We start from the raw sequence: 19,761 nt of genomic DNA, 5'->3' as shown, positions 1-19,761 counted from the left end.
ACAGCTTCAAGACATCGTAGCCAAGTATGCTGCCACGTTTACGGATTCGGTAAAATCTGCAGCCCAAAGAGCTGTCGTACAAGCCGATCGCAACATAGCATGGGCAGACGAATACTCCGACTCGATTGGTGATTGGCTGGTAGCGAACGATTACACACTAAGCACAACTACTATCAAACCGAACGGAGGAGGGGCTTCTTCAATTGCGGCCGGATTCTTGTTAACAGTGGCTATGTTGCTGCTTACTTTAATTCGTTAAAAGTTACGATAAATAACACTTTTGATCCAACCGAAATGGTGACTTATTCGAGTAAAGATTCCCACGGCACTATCTTCGCAGTCGGTTCCACGGGTATAGATTCCCACAAGATACGAAACTTGTGATTCATACAAACCATGGGCGTAGTAGTTGTAGATACCACTTCCAGCGTCATGGCAGATCATCGAGTTTTCTTTGACAGCAGATCCTTCGTGCGCTGCACAGAGTTCAGTACTGGTAAGATTCGAAAATCGTTGCTTTTCGCATCTTTTCTGATACAGAGGATAGGCTGGAACTTTGAAAACTTCGTTATTCGTCGTTCCGATTATTTCCAATGCAAAGGGGATGTGCGATCGCGTATTCCATAGGCAAGCTGGAATCGATTCTTCGCTAACGGTGACTGCGTTTTTCAACTTCAGCACTGCAAGATTGTTCTCGTGGCTGTTTGCTTCGTGTAGAGGATGAACCACGACTTTCTCCACGCCGCTGTGTTGTACATTGTTCGAACCTATTTTGACACTTAATTGCTCGTCCTGGGAAAATCTGAAATGTCATGAAAACTCAACAATTAATTCTGATTCTGAAGATCTTTATCCTACAGTACCTTTTGTAGCAACTAGCGGAGGTGATGACAAAGTTTTTAGCGATTAAAGTTGCGTCGCATGTGTTTGATGAAGAGTTTGATTTGATCAATCCCTGTAAGATGGAATCAAAAGGTATGCGTCAAAAAGTGCTGCTAACGGTTATATTTTTTATATTTGCTTTCACATGCTCTTAAGCAAGCACACGGGCTAAAATATTGTTAATACTCGAAAGTATTTACAATCATATTGATGCAAATATTGACGATGAAAATATTGATGAACATATTGACGCAAAATCAAGAAAGTTTGATTTAATGTTTCAATATTTCCCCTTCTGTTTGACTACAGCAGTTATTCCATCGGATACAACAATGATCTGGGGGATTGATTATCCCCCGAAAATATTGTTGAAAATATTAGCATGAAAATATTTAGTTGGAGATGCTTAACGTCAATATATATCAGACTTAAAGTGGACAGATTATACGATAGATGAGAAGATGAAAGCATAGAGTTGATAGTTGTAGTACGGCAGTGTTAAAATTGTATATAGAAAGTCGAAATCGAGCAAAGGACAATTTTGAGGAATGTGGGACCCCTCACCATCCCTTATCAACGGATGAGTTTGGTAAAGGGGATGCTCGACCCGATTCGTACCTTCCTCGGTCAATTCGTTAGTAATAGGCTAGTAAATACTTACCAAAAAGGTCTCTTCACCCTTCCAAAAATTGTATGGAGATCTACCCTTTCGAAGATCTGAGTATAACTCCGGACACTGATCGATTTCTTTCACCAACTCATTGAGATCAGTGCTTGGTAGATTACTTGGAGCCGAATCCATGGAGGAACAGCACACCATAATGTCTCCCTTCATGAAACCACAGTGCTCCAAGTTTGCAGCGTCTCCTGTCATCAGGTCATCAACAATTCCGGGACATTCTTCAACCGTTAGACACACTCCTGTAGATCCACCTCGCAACTTGCATTCGTCACCGTAGTAGATGTCGGAGTTGTTGAATTCAACTGAAAATTGAAATTGAGTTCAATGAGTTTGTGGGAGACAGGACATATTCAAGATTACCATTTTCGCCAAAGATGATACTGTCAATCCATTTAACATACGGTGCAACTTTCGTGAACGTGGAAGGTACATTGATGCCGCATTCATCTCCTTTGCTGTTGATCGCAAAGACGTAGTCATAATAAAAAGAATGAAAAATTCCAATTTCACGAGACATTGCCGAACCCAAGTTGGACTAGAATTAAGTAAACGTTTAATCGTACTTTCAATTATCATCGCCTCCATGCTTACCTTGCAGGTCCCAGGTACGAGTGTACCGGTTTCTCCCACGCACATTTGATTCCTGGTCAAATTGAAGGGACAATCCTCCAGCACTTTAGAAATCAAATAGAGCTCTGTTTCGCTTCTGTCCTGAAGCAACAGCTCAACTCGTTCTTCTAGATTTTCAACTGTCCTCTGGGGGCCATGACCGTTAGTTTGAAATGCTTCTATTTTGATAGAGTCGTAAGTCCACAGACAGGCCGGTTTAAAGTTAGTGTCAAATCTGTTTAGGAAATTTTAATGTTTTAATGTTACGTAATTCGGATCGATGATGAATAATATTACTTCAACTCAACAGGATCCAGTAGCAATAGTGCCAAATCGTCGTGCAGTGGTGATATACTAAAATTGGGATGTAGAAAAACTTCTGCCACGGTTACCTGTTCCAAATACTGACTTTGGGCTTTCAGTAAAAAATTTGGATCGGAGGACAGCCGATATGTTCTATCTTGTTTCATTTCTACAATCAAAGCTTCACTGAAAATAATATATATATGGATTATAATTGCAAAAAAATGTAGCATAATCTACAACAATACTTTTTGAAACCGTCAATGCAGCTCGCTGTAGTCAACACAAAGTTACGATGTATCAAAGTACCGTAGCAACTATAGGTGACAACGGTTTCCTTAACTGGATCCTCTACGTAGTGACCAATCAAAACTTTATAACCGTTATTGACTGAGGGGGCAACATATGCGTTCATCAACTGGATTGATTGGTATTTATCAGAACGGTGAACGGTGGCGACTCGGTCATCATACTCCCGTAATTTGAAGTATCTTACAGCACATTCTGAAATTAAATATTATTTAAGGGTGACAGTTAAAGGAAGAATTTGTTGTTTTGATCAGGCTGCATCATGAAATAAAGACCGTTAGTTTTGTTGGATGCTGGTAGTAGTTTTCCGGTAAGTAATACTTACCTAATAGACCTCAATTTAATTTTTGCTCGATTTAATTATTGACACGATCGCAATACTTCCACTACAGGAAGCACTCATACCATTTCTGGTCTGTATCATTTACCATCACACGCAAGAAGTAGCGCTTCAACCCAGTGTAGATGAATTGCGTTTATTTTGAAAATTATCGCTGTTACGTATACGAGTGAAATAATGAGTTCATTATACATCAACGAATACGCGTTTGTTGATATTCACCAGTGCTTGATTATCCAACCCAAATTGCCAAAATCAGAATCGATCCTCAGTTTCATTTTTGGCAAAATGATTATTTTGAATATTGTCGACCCCAGAGCCTAAAACTTCGATATTATCATCAATTCAGCATGAGGCAATAAATTATAATTTCCCATCGATCTGTAACCAGCACCACACGTTCTTCAGTGCTATATTAAAATTTGATTGCATTTGATCTTCAAAATCATCCCCACCAATTATTAATATTGACAACAACGGAGACGATAATGAACATCCAGCCACGAATGAAGAAAAACAAATGTTGACTTCAACACTCAGAGGTTGCCTTGATCATGAGAATGCTGTTATGTAAAAATTCAAATTCATGCAGGCAGTCGGTCCATCTGTTAAGGCCCACGCACATTAGATCCGGATCGGACGCGTTGCGGCAAAGTGACAGCTAAATCTATTGTCTAACTGTCAAATTTACGTCAACGCAACGCAAACGGATCTAATGTGGGTGGCCCTTTAAGGTTCTCTTCGTTTTCAGCCAAGTTGAGTGTAGAAGAAATGATGATTATTATAGCTGAGTGGTGCGGAGTCACTCGAAATGGTGGTGAAAAAATCCAACAGATGTTGTCATAAAAAATCCAACGATCAGCCCCTGGCTTACGTCCCTTAAACAGATTCGTTCGAAAGATAAAGTATTAGTATCAACATTAGGTCCCTAAATTAAATTTTTAAAGTAATAAAATAAGTGTAGTTTAAAGGCTGACCAAATCTATTCATACAAATGGTGTACGATTAATTCATTACAAAAATCACTAATGACCGTAATAATCCTCAACAAAGAAAAATTAAACATCAAAATAAACGGGGCTGAGGGAATGAAGCAATTGTAAACAAATAAAGAGAAAGTCACGAACGAGTTCTCATTTTCGCTCTGAAAAAAGGCACTAATTTTTGAGCAGTGTTGATATGTAAACAAAGACAAGAAAATTAATATTTTCCAAGCAAAATAACTTGAATATTGAACGTGGTCGACTCCACACCATTCAGGTCTATGGTATTGATAAATTACAATGTCCATGTTCGTCTGATTTAATATACCGTCTATTATCATAGGATCAAGTCAAAATCTGTCCACCCAGGGAACACCCATAACGTGCCCATCCTAAAGTCAACTTTATAACTCCCTGTTCCCCACTTCTCTTTCGATCTGTATTGAGAACCTCAGCAACTACGCAAAATTTGAACGATTTTGGTTACGATCTTGATTTGCGGGAGAACTTTAAAGTTTGTATTGAAAAAAGGAAAGAAACCGGAATTAAACTATTAATTTGCTAACCAATTACTTTAGGCCAAGTTCTCCGCGTATACCTACGAGCTCAAGTATACGCCGGTTCGTAGGTATGTGCGGAACACTAAGAAAAAAATTTAACTTTTTGCCCAAAAGTTGAATCGATTAGCTGTCTTTGACAAAGTTCATTTGCACAGTTTTCCAAATCTAAGCCTCAAATTGAACAATTTTTAATTTTTTTACAAGCGGATTTTGACATAGAACTACGTCTTTGTCGACTATACTGGGGTACAAATAAAAAAATATGTGTGGTGAAATAGTGCTAGGTTTTGAACGCTTGTAATTTTGTCATTTATAGATGAAATTAAAATCCAAATACGCCAATCGATAGGACATTACTTAACTAATCTTCTGAAATATTTTTTTTTCCAATTTTTAATCAAACAACTTTTGAAAAATGCGCAAGTGATAATTTTGGTCACTGTTTTCATGAACTAAACGTTTTCCCCAAACCCAGTCATCATAAAGGAATACCACTTGGTTGCACATCGTTCTGCTTGAACCTGAAAAGATATAAAACAGCGCTGCTGTCGTGCTTTTGTAGAGTCATTCGTTGCTGGACCGTCTAGCAGTACAGTTCGTTCGTTCGTTCGCTTCGCTATCGAGTTTTTTCTAGTTCGTTTTATTGCTACGTTCGGAGGGCCCTAGCAAGAAGGCGCAAACGGATCCCAGCGCTGCTTCGGATGACGCAGCAAATTGGCTGCTACAGAGCAACCAATTCTCGGTGCTCGGAGTAGAAAATGGCGGTGGTGACGCCACTGAAATTGCGAAAAAAGGAGCGGTTTCCCCCGCTGTTTACCCCGATGAAGGACGTCGCCCAGCTTAGGGATGCACAGTGGATGCACGATTTGCCTTCGATGAAACCATTGAAGGTTGTTTTACGAGGTCTGCCTTCGTACGAAGCGGCTACCGTAAAAGATGAACTGGTGAGGCTCGGATTGAAACCAGAGGCAGTCCACCCAATGAATCGACGGTCTATGCCCAATACCAACTATCGTGACCAACTGTTTCTGATCCACCTCACGAAGGGCTCCAACAACCTTGCTGCGCTCAAGAGCAACATACGTGACCTGTTTCAGGTCATTGTCGACTGGGAATACTACAAGCCGCAACACCGTGATGTGACCCAATGCACAAGTTGCCTCTCCTTCGGCCATGGCCCGAAGAACTGTCATATGAAACCACGCTGCGACAAGTGCGCTATGGCCCACTCGACGGCGACCTGTGCTCAAGCTGATGACACCATCCCGAAGTGCGTGAATTGCGGCGGAACTCACCGTGCCACTACTCGGGACTGCCCCAAGCGATCGGAATTCATCACCATGAGGAAGAAGGTGGCTACTAGCAACCAGCCAGGCCGGCATCGAAATAAACGTGCACCACCAGCCATCACGGACGAACAATACCCGGCAATCCATCCTCGTCGTCTGGTCCCAAATCTTCCACCGCTACCTCTCAACAACAGTCAACGAGCCGCCCCCTCAGCTCAGCATCGCCTCACTGCTGCTGCAGCTCTACCAAATCAAGGTTCTGCCTCAGCGCCTGGACTACCGTATGCTCGTGTTGCCTCAGGTGACTCAGTTGACGAATCTCCGTTAACATCAGAGGAACTAGTAACGCTCGTTGCAGAGGTGATCGTCATTCTGCGCACCTGCAAGACTCGATCTGAACAGCTTCATGCTGCCTTGTCACTCGTCACCAAGTATGGACCGTGAAGCTATAAAAATTGCAAATTGGAACGCTTGCTCACTGACGAACAAGCATAGAGAGCTTCTCAATTTCCTCAACACCAAGGAGGTCGACATTGTTATCATCACCGAGACACATTTGAAGCCCGAATTAAACGTATTCCATCCCAACTTCCGGCTCGTCAGACTTGATCGCACCTGCTCTGGAGGAGGTGGAGAAGTGGCCATCGCTGCAAAACGGAACATCAGTTGCCAGCTGCTACCAAACCTTCAGCTGAAAACAATTGAAGCCATCGGAGTGGAGGTGAGCACATCACTTAGCCCAATCACCATCATCGCGGCAAACCAACATCAGGAACGGGTCGTCAGTGGCCTTCCGGAAAGACATCATCAAACTCACCCGGAGGAGCGGGAGCTTTATCATTGCTGGCGATCTGAACACAAAACACCAAGCTTGGGTCAACGGTCGGAGCAATAGAAACGACATCATCCTCAATGAAGACCTGCAAAAGGGCCAGTATACCATCTTGTCCCCGGACTCTCCCACCCGGTTGAGTCGGTCTGGGGTCCATGCAACCATCGACATCTACGTAAGCAACATGGGACACAACATCTCGCAACCTGTGGCATTCCAGGAGCTGAGCTCGGACCACTACCCGGTGGTGGCCGAAGTTGGATCCTCGGTAAACCGATTCGAAGCTTCCCAGCGCAACTGCCATCAAATCAACTGCGTCGACACAACCATCGACTACGATGTCCAACCGGGGACGTCCGAAGATGTTGACCGGTGTCTACAAACCATCGAGGAGGCGATTTCCCGGGCCAGGGAACAACACGTGCCAGTATTCAGACAGGTGAGTAACACTCTGAACCTTGACAGCCCTACCAGATCTCATTAGAGTCCGTAACACTATTCGTAGGCAGTACCAGCGTACTGGCCTGCCTAACTTGAAGACCAATTGTAATCGATTAACAAAGATCATTCACGCCAGGATGGTGGATCTCAGAAATAACGATTTTGCTATTAAGATCCGCTCTCTCCCAGATTGTGCAAAGCCCTTCTGGAAACTTACAAAAATTCTTAAAAAACAAGCCTAGGCCCATTCCACCACTGACCCCACTGGATCGTCCCGGCGACCCAGTGGTTCATCTGATAATTCCTGAAGAGAAGGCTGCCGCGATAGGTCAACACTTCGTCAGCTCCCATAATCTCGGACAAAACATCGTCAGTCCTCATGAATCTGAGGTTGCTGTTAATGCAACCAATCTTCTTCAGATTCCTGTAACATTTTTCCAGAGGAATCCGAGATTACTGCTGACGAACTGTTGGCCTATATCAATCATCTTAAAACATGAAGGCCCCAGGTTTCGACAACATCCTGAATCTGGAACTCAAACACTTGAGTTCCAGATTCTACAACCATCTGACACTGATTTATAATCTGTGCCTCAGACTTTGCTACTTCCCCTCGTGTTGGAAGTCAGCTAAAGTCATACCCATCCGGAAACCTGGGAAGGATCCGTCCTCTCCTTCAAGTTATCGACCAATCAGCCTTCTCTCAGGGCTATCAAAACTGTTCGAAAGAGCAGTGTACCACCGGCTCCTAACGTCTGCCGATGAAAACAACTTGTTACTCAAGGAACAGTTTGGTTTTCGGAAAGGTCGTTCGACCGTCCACCAGCTGACTCAAGTAACAAACATTCTCAGACGGAACAAGTCTGTTTCGAAAACATCTGCCATGGCGTTGTTGGACGTTGAAAAAGCGTTCGACAATGTCTGGCATGATGGCCTGGTGTTCAAATTGCAACGGTCATCCAATCTTCCTAGTGAAGATAATAAACAACTATCTATCAGACAGGACGTTCCGAGTCTCTCTAAATGGCATCACATCGGATGCTTTCAACATCGGTGCCGGGGTTCCACAAGGAAGCATCCTTGGCCCCATCCTATTCAACCTGTTCACCTCCGATATGCCGGCTCTCCCTGATGGTGGATCGTTGTCTCTGTTCTCAGATGACACATCCATCGTCTACAAGGGTAGGTTCATCGGAGCTCTGACTGCCAAACTTCAGAGAGACCTGGACGTCCTGTCTGAACATTTCAACAGCTGGAAGATCCGTATCAACGCGGCAAAGACCCAGGTCATTATCTTTCCACACTCTAAATCTCCCAGACTTGTTCCGTCGGAGAATAACAAGATCTGCCTGAACGGCACAGTGGTGGAATGGTCCAAAGAGGTCGAACCTCGGACTAACACTAGACAGCAAGCTTATTTTCAGGGAGCACGTTGACAAAACGAAAACCAAGTGCAACATCTTGATCAGATCGTTGTATCCACTTATCAACAGGAAGTCAACCCTGTCCCTGAAAAATAAGCTTGCTGTCTACAAACAAATCATCCTTCCTGTAATCGAGTACGGTATGCCAATCCGGGAGAGTTGAGCAAAATGCCATCACCTTAAACTCCAAAGGATCCAGAACAAGATCCTTAGGATGGTCCTAAACAGTCCTCCGCGGACTAAAAATTCTGAGATCCACCTCCTGGCTGGAATTCAGACATTAGAAGAACGGAGAGTATTCATCCTGGAAAGGTTCAGAGACACCTGTCTGAGATCAAATCATCAGATCATACGTGATCTAGCACGTTAGGTTAAGTTATACTCGTAGTTAGGTAGGTTTTCACTTTTTTTTTTCAATTGAAAAAAAACACACCCCCAAAAGGGGTATTCTGTAAACTAGTTGAAAAACGCAAATATTAAATTAGAATATCAAATTTAACAAAGATGAAGAGCCAGGTAGGCTAATCAATTAAAATGATAAATCAATGCAGCATCATAATCAACAGAAATAAATAATTTTACTACTACTACTACTACTACTACTACTACTACTACTACTACTACTACTACTACTACTACTTCTTCTATTACTTGTGGCTTCGGATGGCGTGGCGCTTGATCCTGCAGCAAGCAGGACCAAGTCAGCGGCTAAAGGTGGATCACGGCGTGACCACCACAATGAGGAATGAGACTTGGAAAAGCAATGTATGTTAACCCTCTCCCCCCTTTGCCACCACTCCCCCCTCCCAAATTTTAAACAAACTGCAGTGCCGAATGCAAGAGATACTGTTCATATTTCTCATATCACAGACCGATACTTTCAATACTGAAGATTTGAACACAGTGCGTTTTACAAAACCAAACTCCACCAATATTAATTAGACTACTCTTCTAGGACAGAACTTCATCCAACCGATGATTAGAAGATCATCGTGTGACTTTATCATGGCATATACTTGATACCTGAAAACTTCCTCAATCAACAAATGACGAACATCTTAGAAGGGACAAATATCAACATCACCCAACGGTTCTTTCGGAACCACAACATCAATGGCCACAAATAAACAGCAACAGCACATGCAAGTTGCGTAATAAATGCCTTCAGCCATTTCGTGAAAAGAGCAAGTATGAATGATAAATGTATCTAAAACGAATACCTCACCTCATTTTCCATAGTAAGGTCCTATGACAGCTCAAATGACACGGAAAAATCACAAAAAAAAATCAATGTACTCGTAACGAGTTATTATTACCCGATAGGGTTTCCATCTTTGATGAAATTAGCGAAAAGGGATAACATTTGAGTCATTCTGCGCCATGAAGAACAAAATAATGAATCAGATGAACAAAATCCGCTTTATGACGGTATGACGCTCCATTTAACGTAAACTTCTTTCATACTCACCAATGGGATCCACACTGGAACCCGTCTCGGTTTGAATCCACTCCCAATAACTCGACACTTCCAGTAGCGATCCATCAGCATCAGAACCAAGCGCAATCAGAAATGGATGCTGTCGGTAGTTGGAAACGGCTTGGACCTGTAGAAAACCATCGGATGCCTTTTTTGCGTTTTCGAAACACTGCGCTCGCCCTCCAATTTTACATTCAGTTGAACTAATCGTCAATCCACCAGTATGATAATCTGGAACGACATTTACAACTTATGTTATTCCGTTTCTCTTTGTATGACGCTCAACTGATTTACCCCTTGAAACACGTTGAACTCTGGAAAACCCATTACTGGTTGAGCCGGTCCACAAGCATGCGGGTGTGATCTGTTTGTCTATGCTGAAGAATATTGTAATGAATGAGGATGGCAGCACGCAAAACCAACACTTATCAATTGTATGTACCTTAAATTGGTTTTAAGTTGTATAATGGCGACATCAAGGCTAAGATGGTACTTTGTGTTGAGAATACCCCAGCGCGGTAAAGTTACATTTTGAAAACTGATCGTTTGGGGTTCTTTCTGTGCACATTGTTTCGTAGTCAGAATGTGAGATTGATCTACGATTATGCCGACACATGATGATTCCTCGACTGTATCAAGTTTGACTACATGAGCAAAGGTTTTATCCTGGTACTGTTCTGCAAAAATTGAACTAGCCAATCCTCTTTTAGCGTATGGAAAGTTTGTGTATGGGCAATCTGAAACGAAGCCAAATGATTAACATTTACAATTTTACATTAATAGTAAATATTTACCTCTAACACTTTGTTCATCGTTTGGCATGAGTGGATTATTTGAAACCGATTGTGATAAGGGTACATTTTCTGGCAACAGTTCTGTAAGAGTCATCGGTAATCACAAAAAAAACCATACATTTTTTCGTCGGTAGCAGATTGTAAATTACACATTACCTCCATTGATGTCATTTCCAGCGAACGTGCAAATGAATGCCAACAGGTTTATCAACCCCGTCGTTGCTCTCATCTTACCATTCATTTCGGATAGTCCCTGACATTCACTGCGTATAGTGAGGGTTTTAGTTTAAAAACTTGTTTCACCACAAACGAGAGCGTCCGTACGCATCGAGCTCTAGAGTGATACTACTGAAACGGTTAAATATGACCGCTTTTGTTTTGATCTGGGGATTCTACGGTCAATGCGGCGCGATTAGGAATATGGGTGACTCAAGCATATAAGGTTGCTTTACTGCATATAACTTCTGCTAGGCTGTTACACTTCTGTAGCGAGCGCTTTGCCGGCTCTCAACTTAGGTGTTCTAATGCCCTGCCACAGCTATTGATTGAGAGCTTTCTATGCCAACCAATGCATGAAATCGTATATTGTATGACAAGCGTAATGATACCCAGGGCAGTCGAGAAAATTTCCAGCTCAAAAGATTTCCTCGACCGAACCGAGAATCGAACCCGTTCCCTCTAGCTTGGTGATGCCGTGATTCTACGACTAGGCTATCTGAGGCCCCTAACTGCATATTAATCAAGATAAATTAAGATTGAATTAAATTGAGGTGTTGACGTTTACGGTAAAATGATCCGAACTGATGTATTAATTAATTATTACTACCTACATAAAACAACAAAGACTACTGGTCTAACATGCACAGTTAAAAAAGTAGTGTAAATCTCCGTTACTTTTTTTTATTATAGTCACTTTAACACTTTTGGGTCATTCGTGACTTGTCCGGGGGTGAGACTTGAACTCGTGACTTTGGCGTATGGATGGTAACCACTACGCCGGGGTCACGCCCATTTCCGTTACTATGATGCACCTAAAAGGAGCGTTATACGAGTTGCAAGTTTATGTGAAAAGGAAGTTTACATGCATGAATGTTTGCATGGATGGATGTTTACATCACCAATAAAATTCTGATTTTTTTCTGTGTGCGCTCGATCTTCATAAACAAGCCACGAATGAAGACTTATCCCCGATGTTGCATTCTCGCTACATTACACGATTATTTAACGTTAAGGTCACGATTGACCATACAACTTTCAATACCATTTTGCATTTTGATGGGTCCACATCTGGCGATCTTCTTAATGTACGAAGTTCAAAATGCAGAGAAGTAAGCATCGCCTTTAATTTCCAGATCTGTATGTCTTTTGGGTGTCGAAATTAGTATTGAAAATGCAAAATGGAGGGATTCCATAAACCTTGTCCTTAAATTATGAGAACATCGCACACAAGATACATAATGAAGCCTGCACGATACATTGTAAATCATTTGCGGCTTTCAAGATGCACCTCCTGAGGTTTAAACAGTCGACGTTTTTTACTAAACTCACTTCGTTGTCGAGCGCGACAGTCTGTTTGTATTCGTACACTCATGCTCTACCGTCATCTTTCACACACAACACAAACGGTAGAACAACATTCGAGCAAAACGAATTTTATCAAATAACTATGATATGACAATGTGTTATTTCGTTCAAATTCCTCCATTTTCTGTAAATTAAACCATTTCTGATCAGAAATGTTATTACTAGGACATCACTGCTTGCTATTTTCAGAATTACAGAATTTTACAGAACAGTACAACATTAGCAGCTCTTATTAAGAGAAAACTAAAATACATAAATACGTGACGGACCTCGACGACAATGTAGTATGACAGAGACTGTCATATGATATTTTAGTTTGGTACTGTACTTTGATAGCTTGTTTTGCAAACGTAGCAAAGGCATTCGACTACTACAGAAAACGTCTCGACTACGGTGACCGCGCATACTGGTAACTGTCATGTATCTACTTTTTTTCTCTGCTCGGGACATAACACCACTGCGAGCAGTAATTTGATCTATTGTAGTATATCACGTGTCCTTAGTTTAAGGTATTACTCCATCACTATTGAGAAATGATGAAGTATTCGATTTTTATACAGTAGTCATTCATGCCTTTATCGCAAGGAATCGATTCTAATTGAAAGGTACCGCTATTTATACCCTTCGGAGTGTTGGAACACCCTCCAAAGGCGCACACTTTTGTCAGTCAAAATTGAATTCCTTAGCAACAAAATTAAACACTGACACCGATAATGAACATGCATCAGAACCCTAGTCTTAACCACTATGGAACAACGAATAGAAGGTTAGGAATCACATAGATGAAGACTAACTAACTCATTTTTTTCTTGTTTCAAGATCATCCTCCGTGGACAAAGCCGAATATTGTCACTATCAAAAAGACATAAAAAGTAAGAACTAAGATGTGTTCCTTTGATTACTGAAAAATCCTGTTCCCTTACTTTGAAGTAGTCAAGACTAGGAATTGGTGGTAGAACTTACATCCTGTAACGTACCACGAAAAGGTGATCTACCCACGTTATGGAACACTGCTTTAATTTAATTATTCTAATTGGTTAAGGAAAACTATTTTTTTTTTATAATTACTTTATTTGTACAGGCTCAATCGAATAAACTTTACAGAGCCGAGTTATCCTTTGCGTTATACATTATTACTGTCTTAAATTTAAAGTTAAAGGAACTGGACCGAGTACTCGCGGTTGTCTCGAGGTTAGTGGAGATTTACAATTTTTTGGATGGGAAAAGGGAAGAAGGAGGTTTGAAATGTGGTTTACGATACAACTATTTAATTAATCCTAAAGCATGAAATTATTTCTATTCATCTTGAAAACAAACATTGAAAAAAAAAACCCACACGTACAAAATACAAACTAAACACAAGGTTAATCAAACTTACAATCTAAGGTTAATATCCTTAAAGTAAACATATATGAGTTTCATAAACTCCAGATCGCGTCTAGCCAAAATATCCCGAACTGGAACATTAGGTTGTCTACCTCGAGCCCGAAGGGAATCATAAAAATGTGATCTGACTCCACGATACTCCGCACAAGACCAAAGGATGTGATCAGCGTCCTGGTAACCTTGTCCACATTCACAGAGATTGCTGTCTCCCAACCCCACACGGAACAAGTGAGCGTTTAGACAATAGTGATTGGACATGAGACGAGACATCACGCGTATGAAGTCTCGACTCAAGTCCAACCCTTTGAACCATGCAAACTTCGACACCTTAGGGATAATTGAATGTAGCCATCGTCCCAAGCTCCCTTCACTCCATTGATGTTGCCAGCTAACGAGCGACTGCTGACGATAAATAGAGAAAAATTCACTATAGGCGATCTGTCGATCATAAATGTCGCCTTCCATAGCGCCCACCCTCGCAAGTGAATCCGCCTTCCCATTGCCCAAAATTGAGCAATGCGAAGGGACCCACGCGAAGGTGATGATGAAAGAGCGCACGGATAAAGTACTAAGCAGTTCTCGTATTTTCAAGAGAAAATACGAGAAGTGCTTTACCGGCCTAATGGAACGGATAGCCTCGACAGAACTGAGACTATCCGTAAAAATAAAGTAGTGGGCTGGAAGAAGTGAAGCAATAGTTTCCAAAGTGTAGTGAATTGCTGCCAGTTCAGCCACATACACAGAACAAGGAGCTTCAAGTTTTCGAGAGGCGCTATGAAATTCATTAAATACACCAAAACCAGCGGACTCCTCTATTAGAGATCCATCTGTGAAAAACGTTCTTGCAGAATCAATATGGCCAAACTTTGCAGCATATAATGACGGAGCAATCATAGGACGATGATGCTCTGGAATTCCGCGGATTTCCTGTGTCATAGATAAATCAAAATTCACTGAATTGCCGAAATCGGAGAAGATTACACGATTGGGAATATTTCTTGAAGGGCTGACATCCTGTGTTAAATATAGGTAGTATAAAGTCATAAAACATGTTTGAGGATTTAGCTCCAGAAGCTTCTCAAAATTTTCGATCACCAGTGGGTTCATTACTTCGCAACGGGTGAGGAGCCTCAGAGATAACTCTGAAAAACGGACGGATAGTGGCAACATGCCCGCCAGCACTTCGAGACTCATAGTATGAGTCGAGTGCATGCATCCTAACGCGATACGAAGACAACGATACTGGATCCGTTCCAGCTTGATGATGTGCGTTTAAGCTGCCGACTGGAAGCAAAAACTACCGTACTCTAAAACGGATAAAATCGTTGTCCGGTACAACGTCAGAAGATCTTGTGGATGGGCTCCCCACCACGTTCCGGTAATTGATCGAAGGAAATTGATCCTTAGTTGGCATTTTCGTCTCAGATACTCAATGTGGGATGTCCAGGTGCATTTGGAATCGAACCAGACCCCGAGATATTTAAAAGACATGGAATGAGTGATCGGTTTACCCAAAAGTTGAAGCTTCGGTTGTGCTGGGCTATGCTTCCTAGAAAAAACGACCAACTCAGTTTTCTCCGTGGAGAATTCGATACCTAGCTGAATAGCCCAAGTAGACAAATTGTCCAAGGTATCCTGTAAGGGTCCTTGCAGGTCAACCTCTTTTGGCCCTGTGATAGACACTACGCCGTCATCTGCAAGTTGTCTCAACGTGCAATTGTCACTAAGACAGACATCAATTTCTGTAACGTAGAAATTGTACAAAAGGGGGCTTAAACATGAGCCTTGGGGGAGACCCATGTAGCTAAATCGAAAAGCTGTAGAGTTTCCATGAGAAAAGCTCGTAGGTTTTTCTGACAGCAAATTGTACAAAAAAATTATTCATTAATGGAGACAATCCACAAGCGTGGAGTTTCTCTGAAAGAACTTCAACGGATACTGAATCAAAAGCCCCCTTGATATCCAAGAACACAGAAGCCATTTGCTCTTTCTTAGCAAAAGCTAACTGAATTTCCGAGGAAAGCAACGCGAGACAGTCGTTCGTTCCCTTACCCCTACGGAAACCAAATTGAGTATCTGAAAGAAGGTGGTTCGTCTCAACCCATTTGTCGAGGCGAAAAAGGATCATTTTCTCCATCAATTTCCGAATACACGACAGCATCGCGATAGGCCGATACGAATTGTGATCCGACGCGGGTTTATCAGGCTTTTTAATGGCTATCACCCTTACTCGTCTCCAATCGTCGGGAACAATATTGAGCTCCAAGAACTGATTGTACAAGTTCAACATGCGCCTCTTAGCGACGTCTGGGAGGTTTTTCAGCAAGTTGAACTTGATTCTATCAGATCCCGGGGCAGAATTGCCACACGAAAGGAGAGCGAGTGAAAGTTCGACCATTGAAAAAGGGTGACTGATTTCGTCTACCGAATTCGCGGTTTCGCGAGGAATCAACTGCGACGGCACGGAATCCGGACACACTTTTCGCGCGAATTTAAGAATCCATTGATCCGAGCATTCCTCGCTTTCGTTGTTAGTAGACCGGTTACGCATTCTTCGCGCCGTACTCCAAAGCGTATTCATAGACGTTTCGCGCGACAATCCGTCTACAAACTGCCGCCAGTAACCCCGTTTTTTGGCCTTGATGAGGCTCTTGAGTTCGCGTTCAAGAGATGTGTATGCGTCGAAATGCTCGCGTGTTCCGCGTTTCCGAAAAAGTTTAAACGCGTCGGACTTTTTACGGTAAACCTCCGTGCATTGTTGATCCCACCAGAGCGATGGTGTTTTCTTACGAATAGACGATCGCGGCACCGGTCGTGTTTGAGCTTGAAGTGCGCTGTCGACGATGAGATTAGAGAGGAAATTATATTCCTCCAACGGCGGAAGCTCTTCCACTGACGATACTGTATCGTCTATCGCGGATTGGAACTTAGTCCAATCAATGTTACTGGTTAGATCATACGCGACGTTAACGGATTCTGACAAGTTGAACCCACTGGCAATCGAAATTTTGATCGGCAGATGATCACTACCGTGCGGATCCTGGATTACATGCCAAGTGCAATCCAACGATAGTGAATTAGAGCAAAAGGTGAGGTCTAATCTGCTACCATTCGAGGATGGACCAGCCAAACGTGTTACTTCTCCATTGTTAAGTATTGTCATGTTGAAGTTGTCGCAGAGATCATAAATCAAAGTAGAACGGTTATCATCGTACAGCTCCCCCCAGCCTGTACCGTGGGAGTTAAAATCTCCCATGATCAACCATGGAGCGGGAAGTACCGCACATATGTCAAAAAGTTGTTTGCGATTAACAGAGACTCTAGGAGCAATATATACAGAAGCAATACAAAGGCTCTTACCTTTAATGGTAGCCTGACATGCGACAACTTCAATACCGGGGAATTCGGGAAGATTCACTCTATAGAAGGAATGGCACTTTTTGATCCCCAAAAGTACCCCTCCTCCACGTGAATCCTCACGATCCAATCGAATAATGTTAAAATCAAAAAAAGGGAGATCAATTTCTGAAGAGAGCCATGTTTCACAGAGGGCAAATGCATCGCAATTATTGTTATGGACTAAATACTTGAACGAATCTAGTTTCGGAATAAGACTTCGACAATTCCACTGTAGAACAGTGATCAAATCCCCGACCTCGTTTGGAAAATTATCCATCGAAGGAGATGATAGCTGCAAGAAGGGGCCATTTTGAAGTCAATTGCTTCAAGAAGGATTTCACAGTGGGAAGCAATGTGAGGACAATGCTTTTCAGAGGATCAGAAATGTTGAGGTATTTGAGAATACCGTCCACAATGTCATCAAATGAGAACAGCCCAGATGAAGAAGGGGTTTCTGTTCTTAAAATTGGGGCATCAGGGGTTTTGGATGTCCCCGGAAGAGGTGGAAAATCCTGGGTATAATCAGTTCTGCGGAATCCAGGTGGAGTAGAAGTCTCCTTTTTTCCACCACTCCTTGATTTGGGCAAGCTGATTTGGGGTTCTTGATCTGCAACTTTCCGCGAACGGATGCGTTTTCGTTTCCGGGCAGAACCTTCCGGAAAACTGAAAGAAACTCCCTCCTCAGCCAAGTCAGAGCCAGACTCGTCATCTGACAAAAGAGCGAAGGGATTTGTTTCGTTGGTCGATGGCTTGGCTGTCTTAAGCATTTCTGCAAAAGACCGCCTGGAACGTTCCTTAAGGGAGCGTTTCATTTTGTCCCCGAGCTGTTTGTACGCCGGGCACGACGAGAGAGCATGAGGAGGAGTTCCATTGCAGTACAGTCCGCATCGTGCTCTCTTGCCGTGCGGATCTATTTGCTTTTTGCTGAAGGAAGTGTTACTACTACCTAAAGCTACAACAAATTTAAACAGCACTTTTCAGTGCTCAACCTTTAAAAAATTTCTACCTTGTTCAACTCTTATTCCTCTTCGATCCTTGTTTGGACCCTACCCGAGGTAATCCTTCTTGGATATCGATTTGGAAAATTCCTCTTCGATCCTTCAGATTCTTATAGTAATCTGCTTGGAAGTCGATTTGGATAAAAATTTACTGCCGCCATGGCGCCTAAACGCAAAAGAAAGGGGCAAACTCTTGACCCCCCTTCTGAAGAAATTAATTTGAGTAATCAATTTGATTTGCTCACGGATGATGAGAATGATCCATCATCCAAGAAAAATTCTAGTAAACTTTCCCGGCTTAATGCCAAGAAGGAAAAGATTCCCCCTATTGTGATAACCACTACCGATTTCCATGCTCTTCGCATGGAACTTTTGAATTTCGTGAAAGTTAAGTTTTCACTACAAATTGGACGTCGGGGTGAATGCCGTGTATTGGCTGAAACCTTGGACGGATTTAAATGTCTTCTCAAGTATCTTACTGAGAAGAAGCACAAATTTTTTACTTACGACACCAAAACTGAACGTGTGTTCAAGGTTGTCATGAAAGGACTGCCCAGTGGTGAATCCCTGGATCAGATCAAAGATGAACTGGCAAAATTACTTGGAGTTGTGCCACTCCAAGTAATCAAAATGAAAATGAAATCCCGTCCTGGCGATTCGCGCAACGGGATTTCTAATGATTTTTATTTAGTTCACTTCAAGACTAGTGAACTAAACAACCTTAAGGCCTTAGAAAAAGCTAGCCTTATGCTCCATGTCCGAGTGAAGTGGAAACACTTCAGGAAGACTGGAGGAAATTTCCAAAACCTCACCCAGTGCCGTAAGTGCCAGGGATGGGGTCACGGAACTAAAAATTGCTACATGCCAGCTAAATGCATGAATTGTGGTGATTCCTCTCACGCAAAGGACGACTGTCCTGTGAAGGAAGATCCTAAGAAATTTAAATGTTCAAATTGTGGTGAAAACCACAAATCCAATTTTTGGGAATGTAAGACTCGCAAAGCGATCCTACATTCTCGTTCTAACCGTCAGGTAGGAAACGCTCCACGTTTCCGACCAGGTACAAATTCCTCTGCTGTTAACAACGGTCAGCGAGGAACAAATTCTACATACGTACCCGTAGGTACAAATATCTCCCCCGCTTCAAATGTTTCATCTGTACCTACTCCCCTCGCTGCTAACAATGTTCAGCGAGTTAATGGAGCTACCTATGCTGCTATTGCAGCGGGTAGAAATCAAAATACTAACCAACGTTCTAATGGAAATTTTGACAATTTTGACTTAGGAAGCATTACTGCCCCCAAAATGGAATTTTTACAGAATTCATTAATTGACATGATTTCTGATATGCTTAAATCTAACTCCATGTTTGATGTTATTCAAACTGGAGTAAAATTTGCAAATAATATTGTCATGACTTTAAAATTCAGTAATGGATTTTAAAGCATTAAATATTGTAAATTGGAATG

The 19,761-nt window shown here is 42.2% G+C and overlaps 2 protein-coding genes across 2 annotated transcripts in view; one reads left to right on the top strand and one right to left on the bottom strand.

Annotated features, from left to right (window-relative positions):
- LOC135700421 (aminopeptidase N-like) overlaps positions 1-289 on the top strand; it is a 33,368-nt gene extending 33,079 nt beyond the window's left edge. The window contains exon 5 of the mRNA XM_065220923.1: positions 5-289. Coding sequence (XP_065076995.1) covers positions 5-259 — 255 coding nt within the window. The 3' untranslated portion in view covers positions 260-289. The remainder of the gene's footprint in view (positions 1-4) is intronic.
- Positions 232-11,277, bottom strand: LOC135700425 (uncharacterized). The gene is made up of 12 exons (XM_065220925.1): positions 11,082-11,277; positions 10,926-11,006; positions 10,574-10,868; positions 10,426-10,508; positions 10,123-10,362; positions 2,725-2,980; positions 2,471-2,662; positions 2,156-2,408; positions 1,925-2,099; positions 1,544-1,866; positions 864-955; positions 232-802 (listed from the first exon to the last, which is right to left on the bottom strand). Exons 1-12 carry the CDS (start codon positions 11,164-11,166, stop codon positions 256-258), a joined length of 2,622 nt encoding a protein of 873 aa, XP_065076997.1. The 5' UTR covers positions 11,167-11,277; the 3' UTR covers positions 232-255.
- Between the last annotated feature and the right edge of the window lie 8,484 nt (positions 11,278-19,761).

The sequence above is a fragment of the Ochlerotatus camptorhynchus genome, unplaced genomic scaffold (genome assembly GCF_037179485.1).
Source record: "Ochlerotatus camptorhynchus isolate MF236.1 unplaced genomic scaffold, CSIRO-AGI_Acam_v1.1 ptg000136l, whole genome shotgun sequence".
NCBI lineage: Eukaryota > Metazoa > Arthropoda > Insecta > Diptera > Culicidae > Ochlerotatus > Ochlerotatus camptorhynchus.
This window is presented reverse-complemented; position numbering and strand designations above follow the sequence as displayed.